The sequence below is a fragment of the Mirounga leonina genome, unplaced genomic scaffold (genome assembly GCF_011800145.1).
Source record: "Mirounga leonina isolate KUSES-001 unplaced genomic scaffold, KU_Mleo_1.0 Mir_154, whole genome shotgun sequence".
In the NCBI taxonomy this organism is placed as follows: domain Eukaryota; kingdom Metazoa; phylum Chordata; class Mammalia; order Carnivora; family Phocidae; genus Mirounga; species Mirounga leonina.
Window position 1 is genome coordinate 55,356,284 of NW_023270389.1, and position 21,692 is coordinate 55,377,975.

Here is a 21,692-nt window from a genome sequence, read left to right on the forward strand (position 1 = left end):
CTAGCAATAAAATATGTTCTAGAAATTCCAATCAGAGACTTCTATCATCTGACTTGGAAACGAGCTGTGCTCTCAATGAGTACAAAGATTTACCACCTGCAAGTGCCGTAATTCAGTAAAATTATGCAGAGGTGAAGAGCGTGAAAAACTCTCACTGTATTTTAAATGCAATGAGAACTATGCTTTAAGAAATTCTCTGAAACCTATAAAAATGGTTCTTTTTAAAGAAAGTAGTGGGAATCAATGTATAAGAATTCTTAAATTCAGGAATTCAAGTTTACCCTTCAGAGTATTGTTTTTTTTAAGACAAGTAAAAATTACTACCAATGGTTATGGTAATACATTATTAAGAGCCTCGACAACTTTATGCTCCAACTATTTGAGAAGTAGAAGCAAGAGAAGAGGAGTTCAACTCTACAGAGGGACAGCTCTACAAAGTGCTCCAATAAACTCAGGGCAGTAATTTTGAACCTAAGTTCCTTCACAGAAAGTAACAATTATTTGTGGATTTGTGAATCCATATATCAAAGTCTTTTGAATATGCTTTATGATTTTAAAAGATATCAGGACTATCCTGGCAAAGCCAGTGCATATGGTCCTCATACCAACGAGCCCCCACTTCATTTGCTCTTATTCCTCCCACACATGGAATACAGCTGCCTTGTACAAAACTGATGCAATATAACTTTGTCACTTATATCATCACCTGAGCACTCGGATACCACCCTGGGAAAGCCAAGCAAAGCAAGTTTTTCAAAATAATGGTATCAGTGGACCTTTTATAGACATATTTGAAAGCATTTCACAAGCACAAACACAATCCCTGAATGGGTTATAAAACAAAGTTTTCAAGTGGAGGGATGCAGTGAACTTTACAGCCTGATACATGTAAGAGATACACCAAGAGTTTTAGAACTGCGACGTTACTAGCACTTTAAGTTTAAAATAAGCCAGTTGGCCAACATGCCATAAGTGAAATCTCTGGCTCTCAAATTCCTCTTCTGTAAAGATGATAAAATCAGATGATCTCTGAGGTCCCTTCCAATTCTTTATTTCATGGTTCTCCTTTCTCCGTATACCTTATAAATATTTCGAATGAGAATCAGATTGTAGCTCCCTGTATGTAGCGGATCTTACAGAACTTCATTTATTGATGAATTTCCCTTAACAGAGGCTCATGTGCATTTACCACATGAAAGTAGAGGCACATGACTACCACGTAGCGTGTAAGAACACGTACTGAGATTTTTTTTAACAGTAAACAAAAGACCACATTATAGATGTATCAGACTCGTTTATTCCTTAGAAAAATAAGTGTATTGGACAATGATGCTTTCAGTTTTTATGAATATCATTCATAAATAAAAACACAACTATCTATACAAATGCCTCTGTTTAGGTAAGTCAGTAATGGAAAGCTATAATTTTAACTCAAATTACATAATATAAAAATACACAGCTCATCCACACTGCTAGAATACTCAAACTCATTTAAAAATAGGATGGCCCTTACTTTTTCAGCATTATTATAAATACAATATTACATTTGTCCTTATTCTCTTTTATGATAGTTCTTTTTTTAAGACTTAAAATGTAGTACTTTTTGGAATTTCTGATAAATAGATCACAATTTAATGTGAAATTCACAGATTCTGTGACAAACCAACAGCATTTATTTACACATTCACATATAGCAGAAAGTGGGTCAAGTATTAGTGATAATAATTAACAAACTATTAAAATACTAAGAAAATCACCATTTTAGCAATTTAAATGCTTTATGACGGGATAATTTATATCCAGCAACACATATTTACAAATAACTTTAGAAAAAAAGTGTATCAATTTTTTTGGATAATCAAAAGTACTGATAGGTTTTCTGTATTATTTTTAGCCTCAATGTAGAAATGTTTTCATTGTCTAAATTTAATCAATGTGCTGATTAAAGACAATACATTAATAGTAAAATTATACGTATTAGTGGTATATTTGTGTGTGTGTATGAACCAATCAAAACTCAGGTTGTGAATTAAAGCCATTTAAAAGGCAAACTGAAGACAAAAATAACGTTACTGAAGCTGTTTGTCTTTCTTAAACTGCAACTCCCAAGTTGTGTTTTGCAGCTCTAGTAAGATCCAACAGACAATTCAACATGCTACTCTTGTTAGTTTTTTTCCTCCTGCTGACTCTTTTTCACATGTTAACTTTGGTGTCTCTCTACTAACTACATAAAATAGGACTCTCATCAACACCTCTCCTAGAAGTCAAATGAGTTTGATGAGGTGTTGAGTATTATTTTCCATTTTACTTTTCTATATTTACCTTGTCCAACAACACTCTTACTGTGTAGTTTTTCTTCCATCTTATTTGGGTCGTTTGTTTTCACCCAGTCATCAGGGTACACCAAGGGAATTGGCCCTGGATCAAGGTAAACTGTGTGCCTACATATAAAATTATCGTAATTTGAGGGTTTAGAATGTCAAACATGTTATACTAAAACTAACCAGGGATTCAAAAATTAACACCGTTTTAAAGGCACACTTATCCGAGCTCATGGCATAATCTCCAACAGAAGTGTACTCTACTGAATCCCGCACTAGCTGAGTGAACAAACACTGGCACTTCATGTGGTCGGAGCAGTTGAAATGGCCTTTACAGGAGTTCTAACTTCTTGATTTTGGTCTCGATTTTGAAGGGGAATGCTGCTGGGATTTTCACACTGTTCATCTACCTTTAGGGAAGCGGCGTGTTCTTGATGATTTTTGTTCTCTTCGGCAAATCCTAATGTCACACTCTCCCCAGAAGGCTGAAATGGCCTCTCCAAATGAACCACCTGTTTCCCTGCTTCGGCTTCTTGTTCATGCAGCAATCTCTCTACCTCCACCTCAAGCTCCAGAGTCTCCTCGTCAGCTTGTACATCCAGTTGCTGCATCAACTCTTCCAACTTCTTGGCCTTGCGGAGCTCATTTTGCTGTATGATTGTACAGAGGTGTTCAGTGAGTTGCTCTTTAATTTCAGTCTTGCGCTGGAGATCTAGCTTTGCTGTAACATACTCTGCTTCAGCCCTGTCAAACCGCTTCCTGTAGGGACAGGTACAAAGATTGGTCCATTGGTTTTCCACTTAAGAAGATATTCAAAGGAGGGCCTAGAAACAATAATTATGGGGGGGGGGAGGAAGTATAATGAAGATATGGATACTAATATTTTATGCACGCTTGTCCTACACGTCAGACAAACCAGGCTGTTGCTGCTCAAACTTTTACAACATCCACATTTGGGCCCTTCTAATGTAATGACATTCTTCTGCATTCATTTCCTCTTCCTGAAGCTGGGCTTGAATGAAAGCAGGCTGAGAGGTTAATTCAGTGGTGAGCTAGCTCTGGTCAGGGAGAGCCCTGATTTGTAGTGTTTGTCAATTTCTGTATTATAAATACTACCACCACTATGGCCAATTTCAGGCAGTTAATGTGCCATCACTGATTGTAGAATTGGAAAGAGATACACAAAATCTGTTCTCGTGAACCAGCGCAACCTAGGTCCAGCACACAACTGGTCAAAATGTATGAGAGGTAAAACAACCGGAGAAGGAAAAGGTAGAAAATCTGCATCTCTTGATTAGTGGATTAGAAAAGGAAGAAGATTTTTGGTGGAGAAGGATATGGACAGTGGTTGCAAGGCGAATGTAAATGGTATTAGGTGAGGCAAGAAGCAAGCATCAAGTAGAAGAGAAACATTTCAGGGTAGGTTTAGGAAGGGTTTCTCAATCTTGGCACTACTGACAACTTGGACCGTATCATTCTCTGTTGTGGGGAGCCGTCCTGTACATTGTAGGATGTGCAGCAGCATCACTGGCTTTCTCCCACTCCTGCTGGTAGCACCCAATATTTGTAATAACCAAAAAGGTCTCCAGATGTTATCAAATGTCTCCTCAGGGGCAAAACTGCCCCCAGTTGAGAATCTCTGGGTTAAGTTGTTCTCTCTCCATTCTGCAACAACAGATTACTGTTAGACTTTGATCAGCGCACTTTATCTATTTACATTTATGTAAACTGCAAAGACAGGCAATGCCAATCTTAGAAATAAGGTAATTCTACTGGGGAAGTCACCCTGTGATCTTTTTTTTTCTTTTGTATTAGGTTGACACAAAAAGAAAAGTTATCATATGTCGGTTCACCGTCTTTTGCCTTTTCCATGTAATTTGTTCCCTTTTTTCTTTTCCCTCTCTTTTTTTTTATTTGGCCAGGAAAAGAGACTGGCCCACATTTATCAACTAATTGTTCAGTTTAATAACCACTAACAGTTGTGAAAGCCATGGTGCCTTACCTGTTATGACTGCCTACATCAACGCAATGTAGTAAGTAATTTCCGGTACTACAGTTACATCAAAACAGAAACAGTTGTATCTCCTAACACAAGATTCTCTGTCTTGAAAAAGAATATAGTGAAAAAATGAAAGGCTTTGATTTTAGAAAACCCATGGTTCAAAACCTGCCTTTGCCTTTTACTGTGTATGTACCTGTTTTGTTCAAGGCCTTTTTTGGATGTAAAGAACAGATACCCAGTCAAACTAGCTCAGGTGAAAAGTGGGTTTTATTGTAGGATACAAGAGGCAATTTCACAGGCATGTCATCAGAATCAAAAGCTATTCTCTTTAATGCTTAGAAACCACAGTTTCTCTCATTTTGGCTTTCCAATCATACTCACAACCCAATATGGCCACCAGCTGTGGCTCTACATTAAATTCACTCTACTCAATTTCTCAGTGTTCGAATTCCAGGGGAAGGACCCAGGTTGGCTTAGCTTGGCTCACATCAGTTTGAACAGAGCTTAGTGTCCAGCCTGCCACCAACCCCTATTTAGCCTTTGGATTAAATGTTCTGGAGTTGGTAGCCCATCTTTGTTCTAATCAGGTGTGCCCCAGGGTCAGCACCATGAGTACAAAACACAGCTAGGTTCCTAAGGAAGAGGCTGGAGAATTTATGTGCAATGTCTGAAAACTCCAGTATAGTGACCCTTGGTAGTATCTTCATCTGAGTTTTGGTTTATTTGTAAAATGGTGATGACACTATTACTTCACAGGAGTGTTAAGGATTAAATGGTATAAACAGGGAAAGTGTCTCGCCCAGTGCCTGGCAGGCACTCAAAAAAGAGTACTTCTCCTTCAGAGTACCAGAATCAAAAAGCGTTGCTAGTTTATCACTAAACAAGTACTCTAAAACTAAAATTATGCAAAGTTTAAGGACTCAGTATTTATACTTGAAAACTGTTATTTACATAATGTTCATTTACCACATTTAATTTTTTTTTTTTTTTTTAGTCATCTAATAACTATAAGAATGAGAAAACTAGCTGTTTTTCAATTCCCCTCTATGTTAAAAGAATTGTTCCAAAGGAGCTTTGTTGGACATGTGAATCCCTTATTTCCATACTTTGTAACATATCCTGTTTATGAATGTTCTTGCATCAAGCTTAAGAGCTCTAACAATATTCTCTACAGGTATAAGAAAACCTTGCCCCTTCCCCCCAAGTCAAACCTCCTTTCTGTGGTCTGAGGTCCCCTCAGCCAGCCAAAGTCAGTAAAGATTTATTGACTGGGCTCGTGAATGCTGAATTGAAATTAAATTTGCAAATACGTCCCTAGGTTTCCATTGATCTTTCACCCTGGATAAATCACTGAAGATTTTGCATTTTGTTTATTTATTTAAAGTTCTTCTGGCCAGAAACATGCATATATATTCCTGCACAGAGTGATTTATGTTTGAAATATTAATTTCACAAACTGCACTATGAGCTGGAGGTTCAGGTGGATAATACCAAATCAGAATATGATGACATGTTTTGGAACAGAATAATAAGAGCATTATATATAACACAGTAAGCTAAATTGAACTGGAAATGTAATTACAGAATTGTTTTGTTATTTTAAAGGGACATCAAGTCATTTAATGATATTTAAAGGGTTCTAGAATCTGTCTCTTGGTTTTGGTATCCTGAAACTTTTTAAGAATCCAATAATTAACCCTTGGCATGCTGTTAGGTTTCATGGGTGCACTTTCAGTTTTTTGGTTCCTTTTCTGAGCAGTTCTAACTATTTGTAAGGATCAACATATCAAGGTTTTTATCCTAAGAAAGGATAGAATAAAACTACATTTTGCAATTACTATATGGGTCCACTGGATCCTTTTACACATCTGAGATACATTACAGAATTGTTGAGACAGGATATATTGTTCCTATATCTTGAAACATTTTGCCATTTTGTTGCCCTGGGAATTATTTCCTTATTACTCATCAATTATTCCCATTTTGCAGAAAAAAAAATAAGAAAACAGAGAATGATAGAATGACCCAAAGGATGATGCCACAGTGAAATAAATCATTGTTTAGTTTCCTTATTGTGTTGTTCAAAGTATCACATCATCTTTCAAAAAGATATAAAAAAAGACTAGAAACACCGTATCTGTAATCTGTTCTCAGCTTTCACTGAACACAGTTCAGAATTAGTATTTTTCATTTTCTGCCCACAGTGACAAAGTAGAGAAAGTTGACAGATGAAGACATTTCACAGCTATTAGACAAATCATAAGACAAATGTTATGGTAGGCTAAAAACATGACCACCCATAGATATTCACTTCTTAATCCCCAGAATCTGTGAATATTACCTTATATGGTAAAAGATGTGATTAAGTTTACAATTTTGAAAGGAGTTTATTCTGAATTATTCAGTTGGACCCTAAATACAATCACATGTATCCTTTTAAGAAAGCGACAGAGGAAGTTTTGAGAGAGAAGAGGAGGAAGCAATGTGACTACAGAGGCACAGAACTTAGTGGTGCAGCCACAAGCCAAGGAGTGCCTACAGCCACCAGAAACTGTAAGAGGCAAGGAATGGATTCTTTCCCTAGAGCCTGTGAAGGAAGACTGACACTGCCAACACCTTGATTTCAAACTTCTGGCATCCAGAAATGTAAGAGAATAAATTTCTGTTGTTTTAAACCACCCAGTTTGTGGTAACTTGTTATGGCAGCCCTAGGAACCTAATACAAAGGCCAAAACAGACAGTCTAGGTTCTAGATGGTGACACCAATGACATACATGAAATCTCAAGCGTATGAGACTTCAGAAAAACACATCCTAGATGAACCTGTTCTCAAAATCAGAGTCAGTGACTGAAAAATATATTTCTGAGGATAAAAAGGAAATGTTATTCTCATAGAATTAATAATTCCAACAGAAAGAACTCGATCACACAGTATTTTACAAGTACTTGGACTGTCTTGTGTTGTGAAAGTGTTGTGAAAGGATGTAACTGCATTCTTTCAGCTTTTTATAATGTTGGGAGTAAAGAGTTACTTGACATAAAGAGGTCTGCTATGCTTACATTCTTATTAAAATTTTTAATAAAGTTTCTTTCCACAATCCCTATTATTTTTACTTCTGTAAATTATACATAAAACATTTATGTATATATGTGTGTATGTGTATGCACACGTATGTGTATATGTTAATGGGAATGTCTATTAAACATAAATAGCTAACAGTGATTATAGTTTTTCCTGGTCCATGAAGGGTCAAAGAAATGTTCTACACACAGCCACTCTGTTTCACAAGTTGGTCTATGCAGCATACGGCAGCCTGGGAGTCATAGATGCAAACAGCAGCAATAACTCTCAATTTGGTTCATTCCAAGTGCTGGTCTCCTTAAAAGGGTCTACTCTAACAATGCTCTATAGAAGCCAATTTTAAAGCAAATTCTGGACTATTCATTATCTAAGAACCTTTTGTAGACATTGCACTGTACTATAAAACTACAGTATTATTTTTATTTAAAAAAAAAATCAAGGAAATCTCCAATAGAAACTGGTTGCCCTAGGGATTAGCTACCAGTATAAATCTAAACTACAATATTGTATCACCAATCTCTAATTTCTCAATAACCACAGATGCAAATTTAGAAAATGTTGTCTTAATCTTATGCATGAACGAGATACAATGCTGGTCCTAGTCACAATCGTCTATGGCTTCTCTTTGACTTATCTCAAGAGCTTAGATTTTTAAAAATAGCCTCACACATACAATACGGATATTCACATACAACTATGTCAATACCAGTACCATGAGAAATTGCCATCTTTAGTTTGTTAAAAGATGTAAAATTTTATGTAAATATAATATAAAAATTTACTAAAATTTCATTAAACATGTTTATATATTACGGGATGTTTTCTTCTTTAACCAGTAATCCCACTTTCTTTGTGGTTCTCTGAAGGCTAAAACTATGACATTTCTTATATTATGTTCAACATACAAATGCATCCTACTCCAGCCTCCTCTAGGACAGAATTAAAACATAATGAGATGATTTTCTGTTGAGGTATCCATAATAATCTGAATTATTCACATAAAGGGCTATAAAGGCAAAAGAATGTTCCTCTGGTAAACTTAAGTTACAGAGAATAAAATATGCTAAAAATCTAGGATTAGTTTTATCTTAATAAAATCTTGGTTACCTCCTTAATGACCTTATAAATAGAAATCTGGAACCTCCAGTTATCAGCTACTGATGGCATTAATTTAAGCAGTTAATTAATAAAAGCAACCCATTAAGTCTAATAGCATATGGTCAAACAACAATTACAAAAATCACAAGGACACCACAAACCTCTTTCTTAATAAACAGTGAATTAAAAGCCACAATCAAGCATTTCCACTTTATTAAATTGTTATATAAACATTCTGATGCTGTGGTTTACCCTGGACTAATGAGGCATTCTGATTGATTTCTAGTGTTACAGAGAGAGATGCAAAACGGAGTCATTAACACGGCATTCCCTTGTGAAAAAAGACAAACTAGGATGATTAAAGCAACGCTGAAAGGACTGAAAACCCTGAAACTGGACCTAATTTTTTGCCCTTTTATCTGCTTGCAAAGTTCATGTAATTCTTTACATGTGTTAGTTCATTTTAAAAATACTCCATGATGAATTTTTCACTAAAAAAATTCCAGTGGTTGAAACCAAGAAAACACATGATAGCAAACTATTATATACAGAATACAATCAAAAAGAAAAAAAAAAAGAGAAAAACTTCAAGCTTTCGAGACAGAGTGGTATTTTCTTTAAATACTCATATAAAGCACTGGGTGTTATACGAAAACAATAAATCATGGATCACTACATCAAAAACTAACGATGTATGGTGACTAACATAACATAATAAAATAAAATTTTTAAAAAAATACTCATAAGGCTTTAAAAAAATAAACTAGGTCTTCTCTCTTTGATGAAAACTGAAATGAGAACTAGGATAATCTCTAAGAACCATCTCAGATAATCAAAATTCCTTAATAGAAAGATTATGGACTTGGTGTTAGAATAATAGAATTTGGGGACAAGTCATATAGACACTAAGAGTCCCAAACATTACATAGCTGATGGTTTAGCAAGAAAGACTAAAATGCAAATAAATAATGCAAGAAACGCTCTAACAGGAATATGAACAAGGATGGGGGGAAGTTAAGGAAGACTTCAAAAAGAAGAGACACTTGATTGAATACAAAATAGGGATAGAGCACCTAACGGTATTGTTATGAGGCTTCAATGACGACACACCTGAAAGCTCCTGGCCCAGCTAGCAATAAACATTAATTTACTCTGACTCCTGGTTCAGAGTTCTCTCAACTCACCGAGCATATGAATACTCGAGGCTGGCCTGATCGATCCGGTTTCTGAGGATTCCAATATCAGCTGACACCATGTCATCTAGAGCCTGTAACTCCTTTTGGATCCGCTTTAGTTTCAAGGTCTCTGCTTGAGTTCTTTTAGATCTAGAAAAATGAGTAGAAAAATAAAGACATTTTAAAATCATGTATCTATATACAATATAAGTGAAAAAAGCAGCCTACTGTATATACAATATGATTTTAATGTATAATTTTTTAAAAATTAGAAAAAAAAGCACAAATTGAAATAAAACAAATGCTGGCAACATTTTGGTATATCTCCAAGACTGCATTTGTGCTGTTTTCCCTTATTATTCCAATACACAAAGGAAAAAGTAAGATTTAAAAAAAAAACGAATAGTTCACTTATAGGTCTCTATTCATTCCATGAGGATGTGAACAGGCAGTGAAAGAATGTATCTGTATTCTCTTTACATGGAACATCTAACAAACCTTTCTAAATTTCTAGCCTTCAATTCTTGCTAAGCCCATTTTCATTTGTCTGATACTTAGTGGACAAAAGAACTGATGCCTGCATTAAACACCATTTCTTTTTGTTTTTTTAAACACCATTTCTTTATATTTTTGGTTTTAACCTTTTTAGGACCCATTTCCCCCAAACTTTCATTACTTTGATTCTTGGTTTTTAGGCACTACAGGTCCTCAAAATTCTTTCTGGGGCTCAAAACCAATACTTTTTTTTTTCTTTGTTTAAAAGCACATTCAACCTCAGTCCCCTCACCACCTCCAAATACATGACACACTGAAGAAACAGAATAAACAAATACAAAAGCCAACCTTCAAACTGATTTCACTTACTTCAAAATTTCATACCCTTCTCACAGAATAAAACCCCCCCAGAAAACCACTATATTGCAACTTATATTCTCCTTATTTCTACTCCATTATGCATTTTCCCTTGTTTTCTGCCTACAAAAGTTACCAGTATGAGTCTTTTACTTCAAGTACTTTGCTGGCGAATTTATTAATAATCTAATCAGGTTATATTTCCCTACATTTCCGCCTGTATCAATACTTTGTCTTCAACCAAATGCATGTAAAGAACAAGTGCTGAGCCTATAAATCTTTCTGTAAAATCCCCAGTGAACAGCCTCCCCAACCACTTCCAAAATGAAGACTACTAAAGTGATTTCCAAAATCGCTATTCACTTTCAATAATCACATTTTTTTTCTTGAAATGTAAGTGCAGTAAGTTGCATATTTCCTATGTTTCATGGAAGATAAAAGGGGACCAGCTGGAGAAAAAAGAAAATCATCATTTTCAAATACATACATCCCTGACAGATAAAATTCTGAATGACTCTCATATACCTACTTGCCTTTCTCTCTAGCCCTGTCCCTTCCCCTCCCCCAACACATACATCAGCTTCAATAACCAGTAGTTTTGCCAGGCTTTTCTGGAGATCTGAAAAGAAAATGCCAAGAATACTCGCTTGCATTTCATTCTCCCTATTCTCAATCATTGCTTCACTGACTAAGCTTGGTTTCCTAAGGCCACAGCACACTGGAAATTACAAACTAAAAGGGCAGGAAGAGTGGGTGAGGGGTGAAAAGTGGCTCAAATGGGAATGTTGCTGTTGGAGGCCAACACAGCAAAGTAAAGGAAAAGCGACTGCTGGCAAACTGACACTGGGAGGTGACAGAAATATTGAAGTGCACATAATAGGGCAGAGTGCTCACAATGGTGACCTTGAGTCACTGATGAAAGGTTATATCATGTATCAGTGGGGGAGATAAATTATTCAAGAAAAATGTCCATAGAAAAACACAAGATTTCTGGGAGTGGAAATCACTTATGTGGAATAAATAATCTTACTCTTCTACATGTCACATGATTAAAACCTCCCCATGTCAAAATTAAAACCTGCTCTTGTTGCTAATGCACTTATATTGATGGCTATTCACCTCTTCCTTCGGATGTGTAGATGGCTAAAATTGAAAACACTGATGCTGATTCTGAAGTTTTAATTGCACCTGTATTCACAATTTTGGCTTACAAAGTCCTCCTTAATAAATAAACATCGGAATTTCAGTATCATTTATAAAGCATGTCCTCCTTAATAAATAAACATCGGAATTTCAGTATCATTTATAAAGCATAATTTGTTTAGTTAGCTTTAAAAGTAACACTGTAGAGGGGCACCTGGCTGGTCGGTAGAGTATGTGAATCTTGATCTCGGGGTTATGAGTTTAAGACCCACACTGGGCATGGAACCTACTTTACAAAAAAAATTAAAAATGAATGTTGTAGAGAAAAACATCAATTTATCAAGAGAGACAAGGGAAAAGAAATATAAAACATGACAGAACTGATAGCAGATTACAAACAACTCTCCTAGTTCAGGTGCCTCACCTTTCTGCAATAGCTTTAGCCAAAAGAGCTTTCTTACGTTTATTTTTCTCTTCCATTAGCTGTTGTTCTTGCTGGAGGACTTCCCAACGAGATTTTTCTTGCCTAGGGAACAAAAAAAGTATAAAAAGGAGTTTCTGAAACCCCATCCTACACCTTACCAGGCTCAGTTCCCTATGTATAAAATTTAATCAAGTAGATTATGTCTATTTTCTTTCAAAAACTCTCTTAAAAGGAACCCATCTGCAGCTCATTATTTTGTTCTAATAGGAACAAAGATTATGATTTGAAGGCTTACATAAACTGGCCCTTTGAAATCCATTATATGTATATAATCTAGGAAGCCACAAACTGGAAGCTAGAGTACTATGGCATTTCTTAGGAGAACAAAGAAAGTTGTATAAGTTAATTATGTATTATATGCAAAATGGAGAGCAAAATAAATTGGTATGTAGCTAATATCATGTTCTATCTTTTAGAGTTTTCTATAATGAAAAGTCTCTACCACCTAACACGCTCAGGACAATAACCAATGTTTATTTTATTCATTTTTTTTTCAATACGCTTTCTTTTTTCCAGATCTCAAACAATTTTAAACAGAGCGAAACACCATGAGCTAAGATTTGAATGCTGGGTTACCAAGAGACTTCAAAGATCTGAAAAGAGTTTTCCCTCTGTTCAATTCTGAAAGACGTAGATTAAAATTTTCCGTAAATTCAACAACTGGATGTCAACTCAAACAAGGTCATGACAAAGCTATTTATTCCTTTTATTACCATTTCTTATGGCCACTGTATCAAAATTCTCTAGTCCGAGACCTAGTAACCACTTCCAAATTGATCATTTCCTTCCCATTCTCACAGCCTCCACCCTGGTGCTGGCACTGGTCCGCTCTCAGCCTCACTATCACGGGCATCTTGTCACCCGGTGCTGGAGGTCCAGCTCAGCTGGTGCCCTCCCCTGAATGCACCACGCTGACACCTGCATTTTCTCTAACCGTTGTTTTGACCAGGGTATCTCTCTCTCAAAGGCCTTGGTGATACACGACTGCATCGGGGAGCTCAACAGACAGGAACCCTCAGCTTCCACATCCTTCGTCGCCCTCCCTCATTCTCTACTTTCTCTGGCCTCACTTTTGCCTCTTCCAGAGACATGCGATGCCATCTCTGAGCATCCTATAGGATAGAGCTTTCCTTTCCCCTTCTTATAGGCTCAGAATTCCTTTTTCAATGACAGTTCTTGAGATTACATGTCTTCTATGAAAATTTTCCCAAGTACCTAAAAAAAAAAAAATTATTTTCCTAACAACATTCAATCTAAATTGTCCAGCTCAATTTAAACCCACCCTCCTCTACTTGTCTCAGGTCTATGCTGGTAAACTACATTTAAAGACATTTAAATATATGCACTTGTTCAATGTTGTTCTCATAATTCATGTGGCTTTATATCTCTTGTAAAAAAAAAAAGGAGGAAGAAGAAGATAGCAGGAGGGGAAGAATGAAGGGGGGGAAATCAGAGGGGGAGACGAACCATGAGAGACGATGGACTCTGAAAAACAAACTGAGGGTTCTAGAGGGGAGGCGGGTGGGAGGATGGGTTAGCCTGGTGATGGGTATTAAAGAGGGCACGTTCTGCATGGAGCACTGGGTGTTATGCACAAACAATGAATCATGGAACACTACATCAAAAACTAATGATGTAATGTATGGTGATTCACATAACAATAAAAAATTTTTAGGGTGCCTGGGTGGCTCAGATGGTTGAGCGTCTGCCTTCAGCTCAGGCCATGGTCCCAGGGTCCTGGGATGGAGTCCCACATCGGGCTCCCTGCTAGGCGGGGAGCCTGCTTCTCCCTCTGCCTCTGCCTTTCTCTCTCTCTCTCCCTCTCTCTCTGACTCTCATGAATAAATAAATAAAACATTTTAATAAAAAAAAATTTTTTTTAAAAATGCTTTCTTGGTTGTGAACTCATAGCATGGAATCTGGATCAGAGAAATCCTAAGATACTGTGAAAGACTCAGAAAATGGAAAACAGAAACAAATGACATCCTGATAAATTGGGAGGAAACAAAACATGAGTGGATATTAAAACATAAGCTCTAGGATAAATATTTTGAGAATTCACAAGTGATAGAATAGCAATTTCCATAAGAATGTTTCTAAACTAAATTCTGGAGGTAGTTTCTAATACAAGCACATTAAATAAAGAATAAAAAGAAATCAAATGATGGAGCTGAATCGTTTTATTAGTCCTCTCAATTTCCTAAATTTCAACTTTTCTTTGACTATCCCTTCGTATCTCTTCACAAACACCCTTTTCTGGGCCAATGGAGATGTAGTCTGGACGGTGAAGAATAGGTTCGATATGGGGATGGAGTGAGTCCTACGCATAAGAACTGCTTCTGGTGACGGTAAAGGGCAGAGACTTTGGATCCAGAAAGACCTGTATGTGAATCCCAACTCTGCTACTTATTAGCTATGTATTTGCTTTAGGAATAAAGTTATCTTTTCTGAGTCCAAGCTATCTCATCTATAGAGTGAAAATCATGAACTGGTACTATAAGCTGCTGCAAAGACTAAGTGACATAACATGTATAACATACCCAACACTGACTGGTTTACAACACATTTAGGGGGTAGCTAATCTTTAACAGGTTATCCATTACACCTCTAGGTTAGAATATAAAAAAGAAAATGTTAAAACTACTATTTCTCAAAGCCTAACGGAGAAAAAAAAGTAAAATGGAAAAAGTCTCATGGATATATAGACTTACTAACAATTCCACTTTCTTTTTTTCCATTTTGCAATCTGGCTTCAGGGGTAGAATCTCGGCGTTTTTGTGACTATCGTGGGAATTCTCAAGTCCCAGTTCCCTTGGTTGACTTTCAATACCCTGTGGTTTTCCATCACCAACAGGAGAGGTGAGTGTAAGAGGACTAGAAGGAAGAGGGAAAGAAGAATGTGGTTTTGGACTATTAAAGCTTGGTTTTGGTGCAGAAAGCAGCTGCTCTGGAGGTACTGAGGTTGATCCATCTTGAAGTCCAAGTTTTTGGCTTTGCTCTTGAAGGGCTTTTTCTCGCTGAAGTTGTTGTCGACTTTTCTTCACAGGAAGACGCCGCTGTGGTTCAAACGGATCTGTGTGAAAAAGAGAATGGAGAAAAATTCCCTTGTGTGAGCAGCAAATAATTAGAATTTCTCTAAGAAAATAAAGCATTAACATTAAGCTTTGATAATAATTCTACAGGGTTTCTCCCCTCTACCACAAAAGCCCAGGGAAAAACAGCCATTTTCCTGTAGCGTTTTAACAGTTCTCCAATCATACTGTCCCAACTCAAAATTTACCTTAAGAAGTCCATTTGTCTGTTGAGTTAGGCCTCAGAATAAAAAACAAGGTTTCTTTTTCAACTTGAATTGAGAATTGCCTCAATTATCAACTAATCTGACCAAACAAGGTAGACAAATGAATTCTTGATAGGTCTTAAATTTGATTTATGATTCTATCTGCTCTCCTGAAATAAAATGGTGGTTGCGTTTACAGATGGGCTGCACCTTTCTTAAATAATAGCAGATCTTAGGCCAATCTGATACACAGGTAGATGTAATGCATAAAGTATAACTGAATGAAATCTCTTCTTTCCAAGAATGCTAGTTAACCCTCAATTGTTAGCTTTCATTTTCCAGAGCAGTGCAAGGTTGTGTTCCCCAAAGTCAGTTAGCCATTAATCAATACACACAAGCTAATTTTAATAGCAGTCTAAGCAAACCAATAGAGGAAGATAAAACAACTGGGAGAAATTTTTTTAAAAAGCACTATAAAATAAATAATATCCCTATTATACTTTTTGGGTTGTCTATGCCAGTGTTAACCTTTTAAGACAGAGTACTGGAGAATTTACTCACATTCACACAATATTTAATAAGATCTGTAAATGGTATTATTTACAAAATACCTGGGAAATGAAATTGTGATAAGTCCTTGTAAATGAACTTAAATAGGGCTTTTAAAATTCTGCACGTTGACTTCTGAAGCAATACAAGCCTAGTATTTAAATCTCCCAAAGGAGAATTAAAGGCTCTGGAGTCACAGCTCTAGTACTGCTTTTGTCCAGCTCAATAACCTTAGGCAAGTCAATTAATTATTCCATACCTCAGTTTCTTCATATGCCAAAAGGGTTGAAAATTTACCTGCTCTACTTAACTCATGGAATTGGTGTAAGGATTAAATGAGATAGGTAAAGAAAATACTTTTAAAAGATAGATGTACCATCAAAAGTAAAATGTTATTTTTGTTGACTTTTGCCAGAAACACAAAGTAGCCTCGTCTATTTTAGGACAGGAACTTATTCTTAACCACTGATCTCTATTCACACCATCAGAAAATGTCTGTTTACTTCCCAGTTACACTCACTTAGCTGAATAGTCCCTATGAAATCCAGTACTGCAGCTTCCAATCTATTTTGCATTTTCACAGAACCTGCGTATGAGATTAAAATTGCTACAATAAATAAGTAACGAATAATAAACCAAACAATAAACAAATTCAGTCCACTTAAAAACAGAACATATGATATGAAAACTCCTGGAACTAATAAGCCATTATAGTAAGGCTGCAGAATGCAAGATTAATATACAAAAGTCAAATGCTTTCCTATGTACCAACAATGAACAAGTAGAATCTGAAGTTAAAAACATGATACTATTTGCATTAGCACTAAAAAAAAAATAAAATGTAATACTTAGGAATAAATCTAAGAAAGTAAGTACAAGATCTATAAAGAAAACTACAAACTCTGATAATGAAATCAAAGAACTAAATGGAGAGATATTCCATATTCATGAGTAGAAGATTCAATACTGTCAAGATGTCAGTTCACCCCAACTTGATCTATAGATTCACTGCAATCCCAATCAAAATCCCAGCCAAGATACCGTGTGCATACTGACACAATGCTTCTCGAGTTTATATGGAGAGGCAAAAGACTCAGAATAGCTAACAAAATATTGTGAAGAACAAAACTGGAAGACTGGCATTACTTGACTTCAAGACCCACTTTAAAGCCACAGTAATAAAGACAGTGGGTATGCTGAAAATAGACAAACAGACCAATGGAACAGAACAGAGAGCACAGAAATAGACAAAATGACCGATGAAATAGAACAAAGAACCCAGAAACAGGTTCATACAGGTATGAAGCACTGGTATGTGACTGAGATAGCATGGCCTATCAAGAGCAAAAGGTCGAATCATTCAATAAATGGACTTGAGGAAAAACTACTATAAGGAAAAGATAAAATCAGATCCATACCTCACACCATATAAAAACAAAACATTCTCCAAATGGGTTAAGAACTTAATGGCAAATCAACACTTTAAAATTCTTATTAGAAACACATTTCTTTATGCAGTGTTTTGAATCTGTTGTAGCTTATAATAAAAATGTTAAAAACGCCTAAAGAAGAAGATAGTAGGAAGGGTAAAATGAAGGGGGCGGAAATAGGAGGGTGAGACAAACCATGAAAGACTATGGACTCTGAGAAACAAACTGAGGGCTCTAGAGGGGAGGGTGTGGGGGGATGGGTTAGCCTGGTGATGGGTATTAAAGAGGGCATGTACTGAATGGAGCACTGGGTGTTATATGCAAACAACGAATCATGGAACACTACATCAAAAACTAATGATGTAGGGCGCCTGGGTGGCTTAGTCGTTAAGCGTCTGCCTTCGGCTCAGGTCATGATCCCAGGGTCCTGGGATCGAGTCCCACATCGGGCTCTCTGCTCGGCGGGAAGCCTGCTTCTCCCTCTCCCACTCTCCCTGCTTGTGTTCCTGCTCTCGCGGTCTCTCTCTCTGTCAGATAAATAAATAAAATCTTTAAAAAAAATTAAAAAAAAAAAAAACTAATGATGTAATGTATGGTGACTAACATAACAATAAAATTTAAAAAAAAAAGAAGAAACTTCAAAAAACCTCTTAATTGAGTATAAGGATTAATATCTTATGGTAGGGTACTACCACCTAATGGCAGGGTAGTAAATTCTTAAGACACAAAAATGTGACGAATTTGACCACATTAAAATTAAATACTTTGTTCATCAAAAGGTAAAAGTTAAAAAATAAGTTACAAGCTAGGAGAAGATATTCAGAGGAGAAGATATTCATAATATACCTGGCAAAGAACTAGTATCAAGAATAAATAACTCATGAATATTTTCTTTAGACATTGACGGCACTGTAGTGGCACTGTTTTTTTTTTTTATTTCCAGTTTTTTAGTATGAAATAAGTCATACATCAAATACATGTATGTGTTATAGACACATATCCAACCTGTATGGATTATCAAAAATAGTAACATTTTAACAAATAAAACATGACTATAATAGACATAACTGCTATTCAATGATAGACATGTTATCCTCTCTTTTGGAACACATAAGATAATTGTATTTATTGCCCTCCAAATCATACTACTTGCTTTTGTTAAATGAAATGTGAGTGACACCTATCATTTACTGATGGAAGCATTTAGTTGCCAATGCTCAATTCTCATGCCATGGTGAATTCCTAAATGATAGCACCAAAACACAACGTGAAGTAATTATGTGGAAAAGAGTGACCTGCCAGTCCATATTAGACATGAAGCTAGAGTGAAAAATAAATCTTTATTATTTTTAACAATTGATATATTAGGGCTCTTTGTTACTGTAGCGTAACTTGTCTCAACTTGATTTCATTATTACCAACACTTTTGAAATTCCCTATGTATTTGCCCCTTCCTGATAATATTCCCTTGTCTTTCTAGTATCCTGTATTTTGATGTCCTATTTTCCCAAAACAATATACCTGCTTTGTATCATTTTGATCTTCTACAAATGTATCAGGTTGTTCTTCTGCAACTTGCTCTTTTCATGCATTATATTTATGAAATTTACACGTTAATGCATGTGGGTATACTTCATATATTCCCACAGCTGTATAGCAGCCCAATGGATGGTTATATTACAATTTATTTATCCACTTTTTAAAATGAACAACTGGTTTGTTCCTACCTTTTTAATACTATAAATAAGAATGCTAAGAACAGGGGCACCTGGGTGGCTCAGTGGGTTAAGCATCTGCCTTCAGCTTAGGTTGTGATCCCAGGGTCCTGGGATTGAGCCCTGCGTCAATCCTGCTCTGCAGGGAATCTGCTTCTCCCTCTCCTTCTCCCTCTGCCTGTCACTCCCCCTGCTTGTGCACATGCTCTATCTCAAATAAATAAATAAAATCTTAAAAAAAAAAAAGAATGCTAAGAACATTCTTGATCTTTCCTAATGTGCATATGGTTTTCTCTAGAGTACTGTCATGCTTATTTTTGCTGGCAACCAACTCCATCTTCATGGATTACTTAATTATATTTTAAAGTTGGAGACTTTTTAAGGAAGGAGGCTTAAAAATTAAAAATCCAGATTTTCTAGTTTTACAAATGAGAAATTCAAGGCAAAAGATTTAGAGGCAGAGCTAGGAGATCTATATGCCAATCGCTGTGTTTGGCTGAGTGTACAAAGATGCTACGTAGGGTGGACATAGACTAGTGGTTGGTGTCTATGCTCTAACATCTCACTATGGAATGACAGGCCTTGAAGGTAACGTCCTTCCAGCCCCACTCTATCCCAAATTGAAGAGATATTTAGAAATGTACTTCTACATAACGAATCTACTGTTATAATTTAGTTGGCAAACTCACCTCTGCTAACACATAGTCTCTGTGAAATCTTCCCAAGCTCCACCCAACCCCCAGCACAGTCAGGTTCCTGCTAGCTCTGCAGTAAGCTCTTGTAAATTTTCTACTATCCATTATATTATAGTTTGTCTCATTAGACTATCAGCTCTTTGAAGGCAAGGATGATGCCTTGTTCATCTTAGTATGTGTATACAGAAGATGATACCTCTAACTTTGGGTCAGACCAAAAGCAGGAATACTTGTACTCTGTACATTCAAATATGTGAACGGATGTTCAAAACACGGCAAAAGAATTTGAGAACCTCAAGCTAAAGTCAATTAACTACACACTGTAGTATAACTTTTATGATACAATTTTTTAAAGGCCTCTGGACCAATCAAAAATTCCTCCATCTATATAACCTACACTGGCCTTATGTTACTATTTTATTTCCTTTTCCACTTGTCAGCCTTAGATTATTTTTACATCTATGCTAATTAACACACAGACTTACCTGAGCAACATCCAATTTGATCACAAACTCTAACAAAAAGCATGCCAGGGCTCATTTAATTTTCTCCCACAAGTAAAGTACATAAATTATGGTACTCAGGGTGATGTAGTGTCCACTACCAAGATCACCATACAGAATTTCACGAAATTTCAACCACAAACAAAGCATAGTTTATACCAAGAGTTTCTCATCAAGTAACAGCAAAAGTCATTCCTTCATTAAAAGAAAATAGTACGAGTTCCAGCGAGGGAAGCACAAATTTTTAGCTGACAACAAAGTCAACAGGTATAATCTCACATGTTAGCCTCTCAAAAACTCTTGGTTTTCTCACTCTCAAGAGTTAGAATTACGTAAGTCGTCTGGCAACCAGAAGTGAATGCAAGACTCCAGATGTATTATGAAAAGCATCGTCTCTTTGCGTTTATTCAGATCCCTGTGCTTCCTTCTTCCCAACCATTGTCAACTTTGATAAATCCATCACAATTCTAATATGGTTTGTGCCCCTCCTCCTTCCTTTACCCGACCCCAATTCTCCAGCCATTGATTTATGCAGCAGTCTTCCCACACGAGACAGCTAGGCTGTAGGCTCACTTCCTCTCCCAAGTCCCATTCCTTTCACAGAAAAAGTCAAATCCAAATCCCTGAAATGGATTCCTGAACTTTCTTTTCTAAAAGAAAATCCCAGGTCCCTGGACTCGCCCCTCCCTCCCTGGGTCCCAGTACATTCACCTCTGGAGCCCCTCAATCCCCTCTTCCCATTATAGCTCCTTCCCCAAACACCCACACGTTACCCTCTTTCCCGCCCCCTTCTCCCCTCAAACGCTGCAGCCCCGCCCCTTCCCCCAAGAGACCCAAAGATTAAATCTCTGCCGGCACGTCCCGTTACCTTTAGCCTGCTTTAGTCGCCTCAGCTCCTCCTCAGAGAAGCCGGCCCAACCCCGCGCCATCCGCCTCGGCTGCCAGTACCCCCAGAACGCCCAAACCTCAGAGCCCCGACTGCCAACACGACTACCCAGGCACATCCGGGTTCTTTCCCGGCCACGGCCGACCAACCAATGAACGCTTCGAGTTCTGGCTACAAGGCCCCCTCTCGCTTGCAGCAGGGCCCAGCTCCCTTCGAGTTGCCTCCGGCGGTGCCGGACAAACTCCCTGCGGAAATCTCGGCCGCGGGGACATTTATGTCTTTGACCTGAGTCTGATCTCTATCCCTCTCTCTTATTCTCGTTGGGTTAGTAGCTTAACAAGATAAGGGGAGAAGTGGCGATGGGGATGAGGGTGGAGATAAACAGGCAGTTAGGAAGTGGCTACAAGTCTGTGGCGGAAAAGAGCGGTAGCTCCGGTCTCCTGGGTCCTCTGGGAAGTCACTGGGGCGGAGCCCTCTACT

At 37.1% G+C, this 21,692-nt stretch overlaps 1 protein-coding gene across 2 annotated transcripts; it reads right to left on the reverse strand.

The window, feature by feature from the left end:
- Positions 1-1,277: 1,277 nt before the first annotated feature.
- GORAB (golgin, RAB6 interacting) lies at positions 1,278-21,335 on the reverse strand. Of its 2 annotated transcripts, none has more exons than XM_035010834.1 (5): positions 21,195-21,335; positions 14,873-15,230; positions 12,098-12,199; positions 9,688-9,828; positions 1,278-3,080 (listed from the first exon to the last, which is right to left on the reverse strand). In XM_035010834.1, exons 1-5 carry the CDS (start codon positions 21,328-21,330, stop codon positions 2,624-2,626), a joined length of 1,194 nt encoding a protein of 397 aa, XP_034866725.1. In that variant the 5' UTR covers positions 21,331-21,335; the 3' UTR covers positions 1,278-2,623. The 2 variants fall into 2 exon arrangements, with proteins under 2 accessions (XP_034866725.1, XP_034866726.1); XM_035010835.1 differs by lacking the exon at positions 21,195-21,335 and adding an exon at positions 20,309-20,965.
- Between the last annotated feature and the right edge of the window lie 357 nt (positions 21,336-21,692).

What these genes read in the sequence shown, in the direction of transcription:
- GORAB (XM_035010834.1), bottom strand. Translation starts at nt 21,330, where the DNA reads ATGTGCCTGGGTAGTCGTGTTGGCAGTCGGGGCTCTGAGGTTTGGGCG. An exon ending in GCGACTAAAGCAGGCTAAAG is followed by an intron (nt 15,231 to 21,194) that starts GTAACGGGACGT and finishes TTTTTCACACAG; the next exon opens with ATCCGTTTGAACCACAGCGG. An exon ending in CTCGAGTATTCATATGCTCG is followed by an intron (nt 3,081 to 9,687) that starts GTGAGTTGAGAG and finishes CTGTCCCTACAG; the next exon opens with GAAGCGGTTTGACAGGGCTG.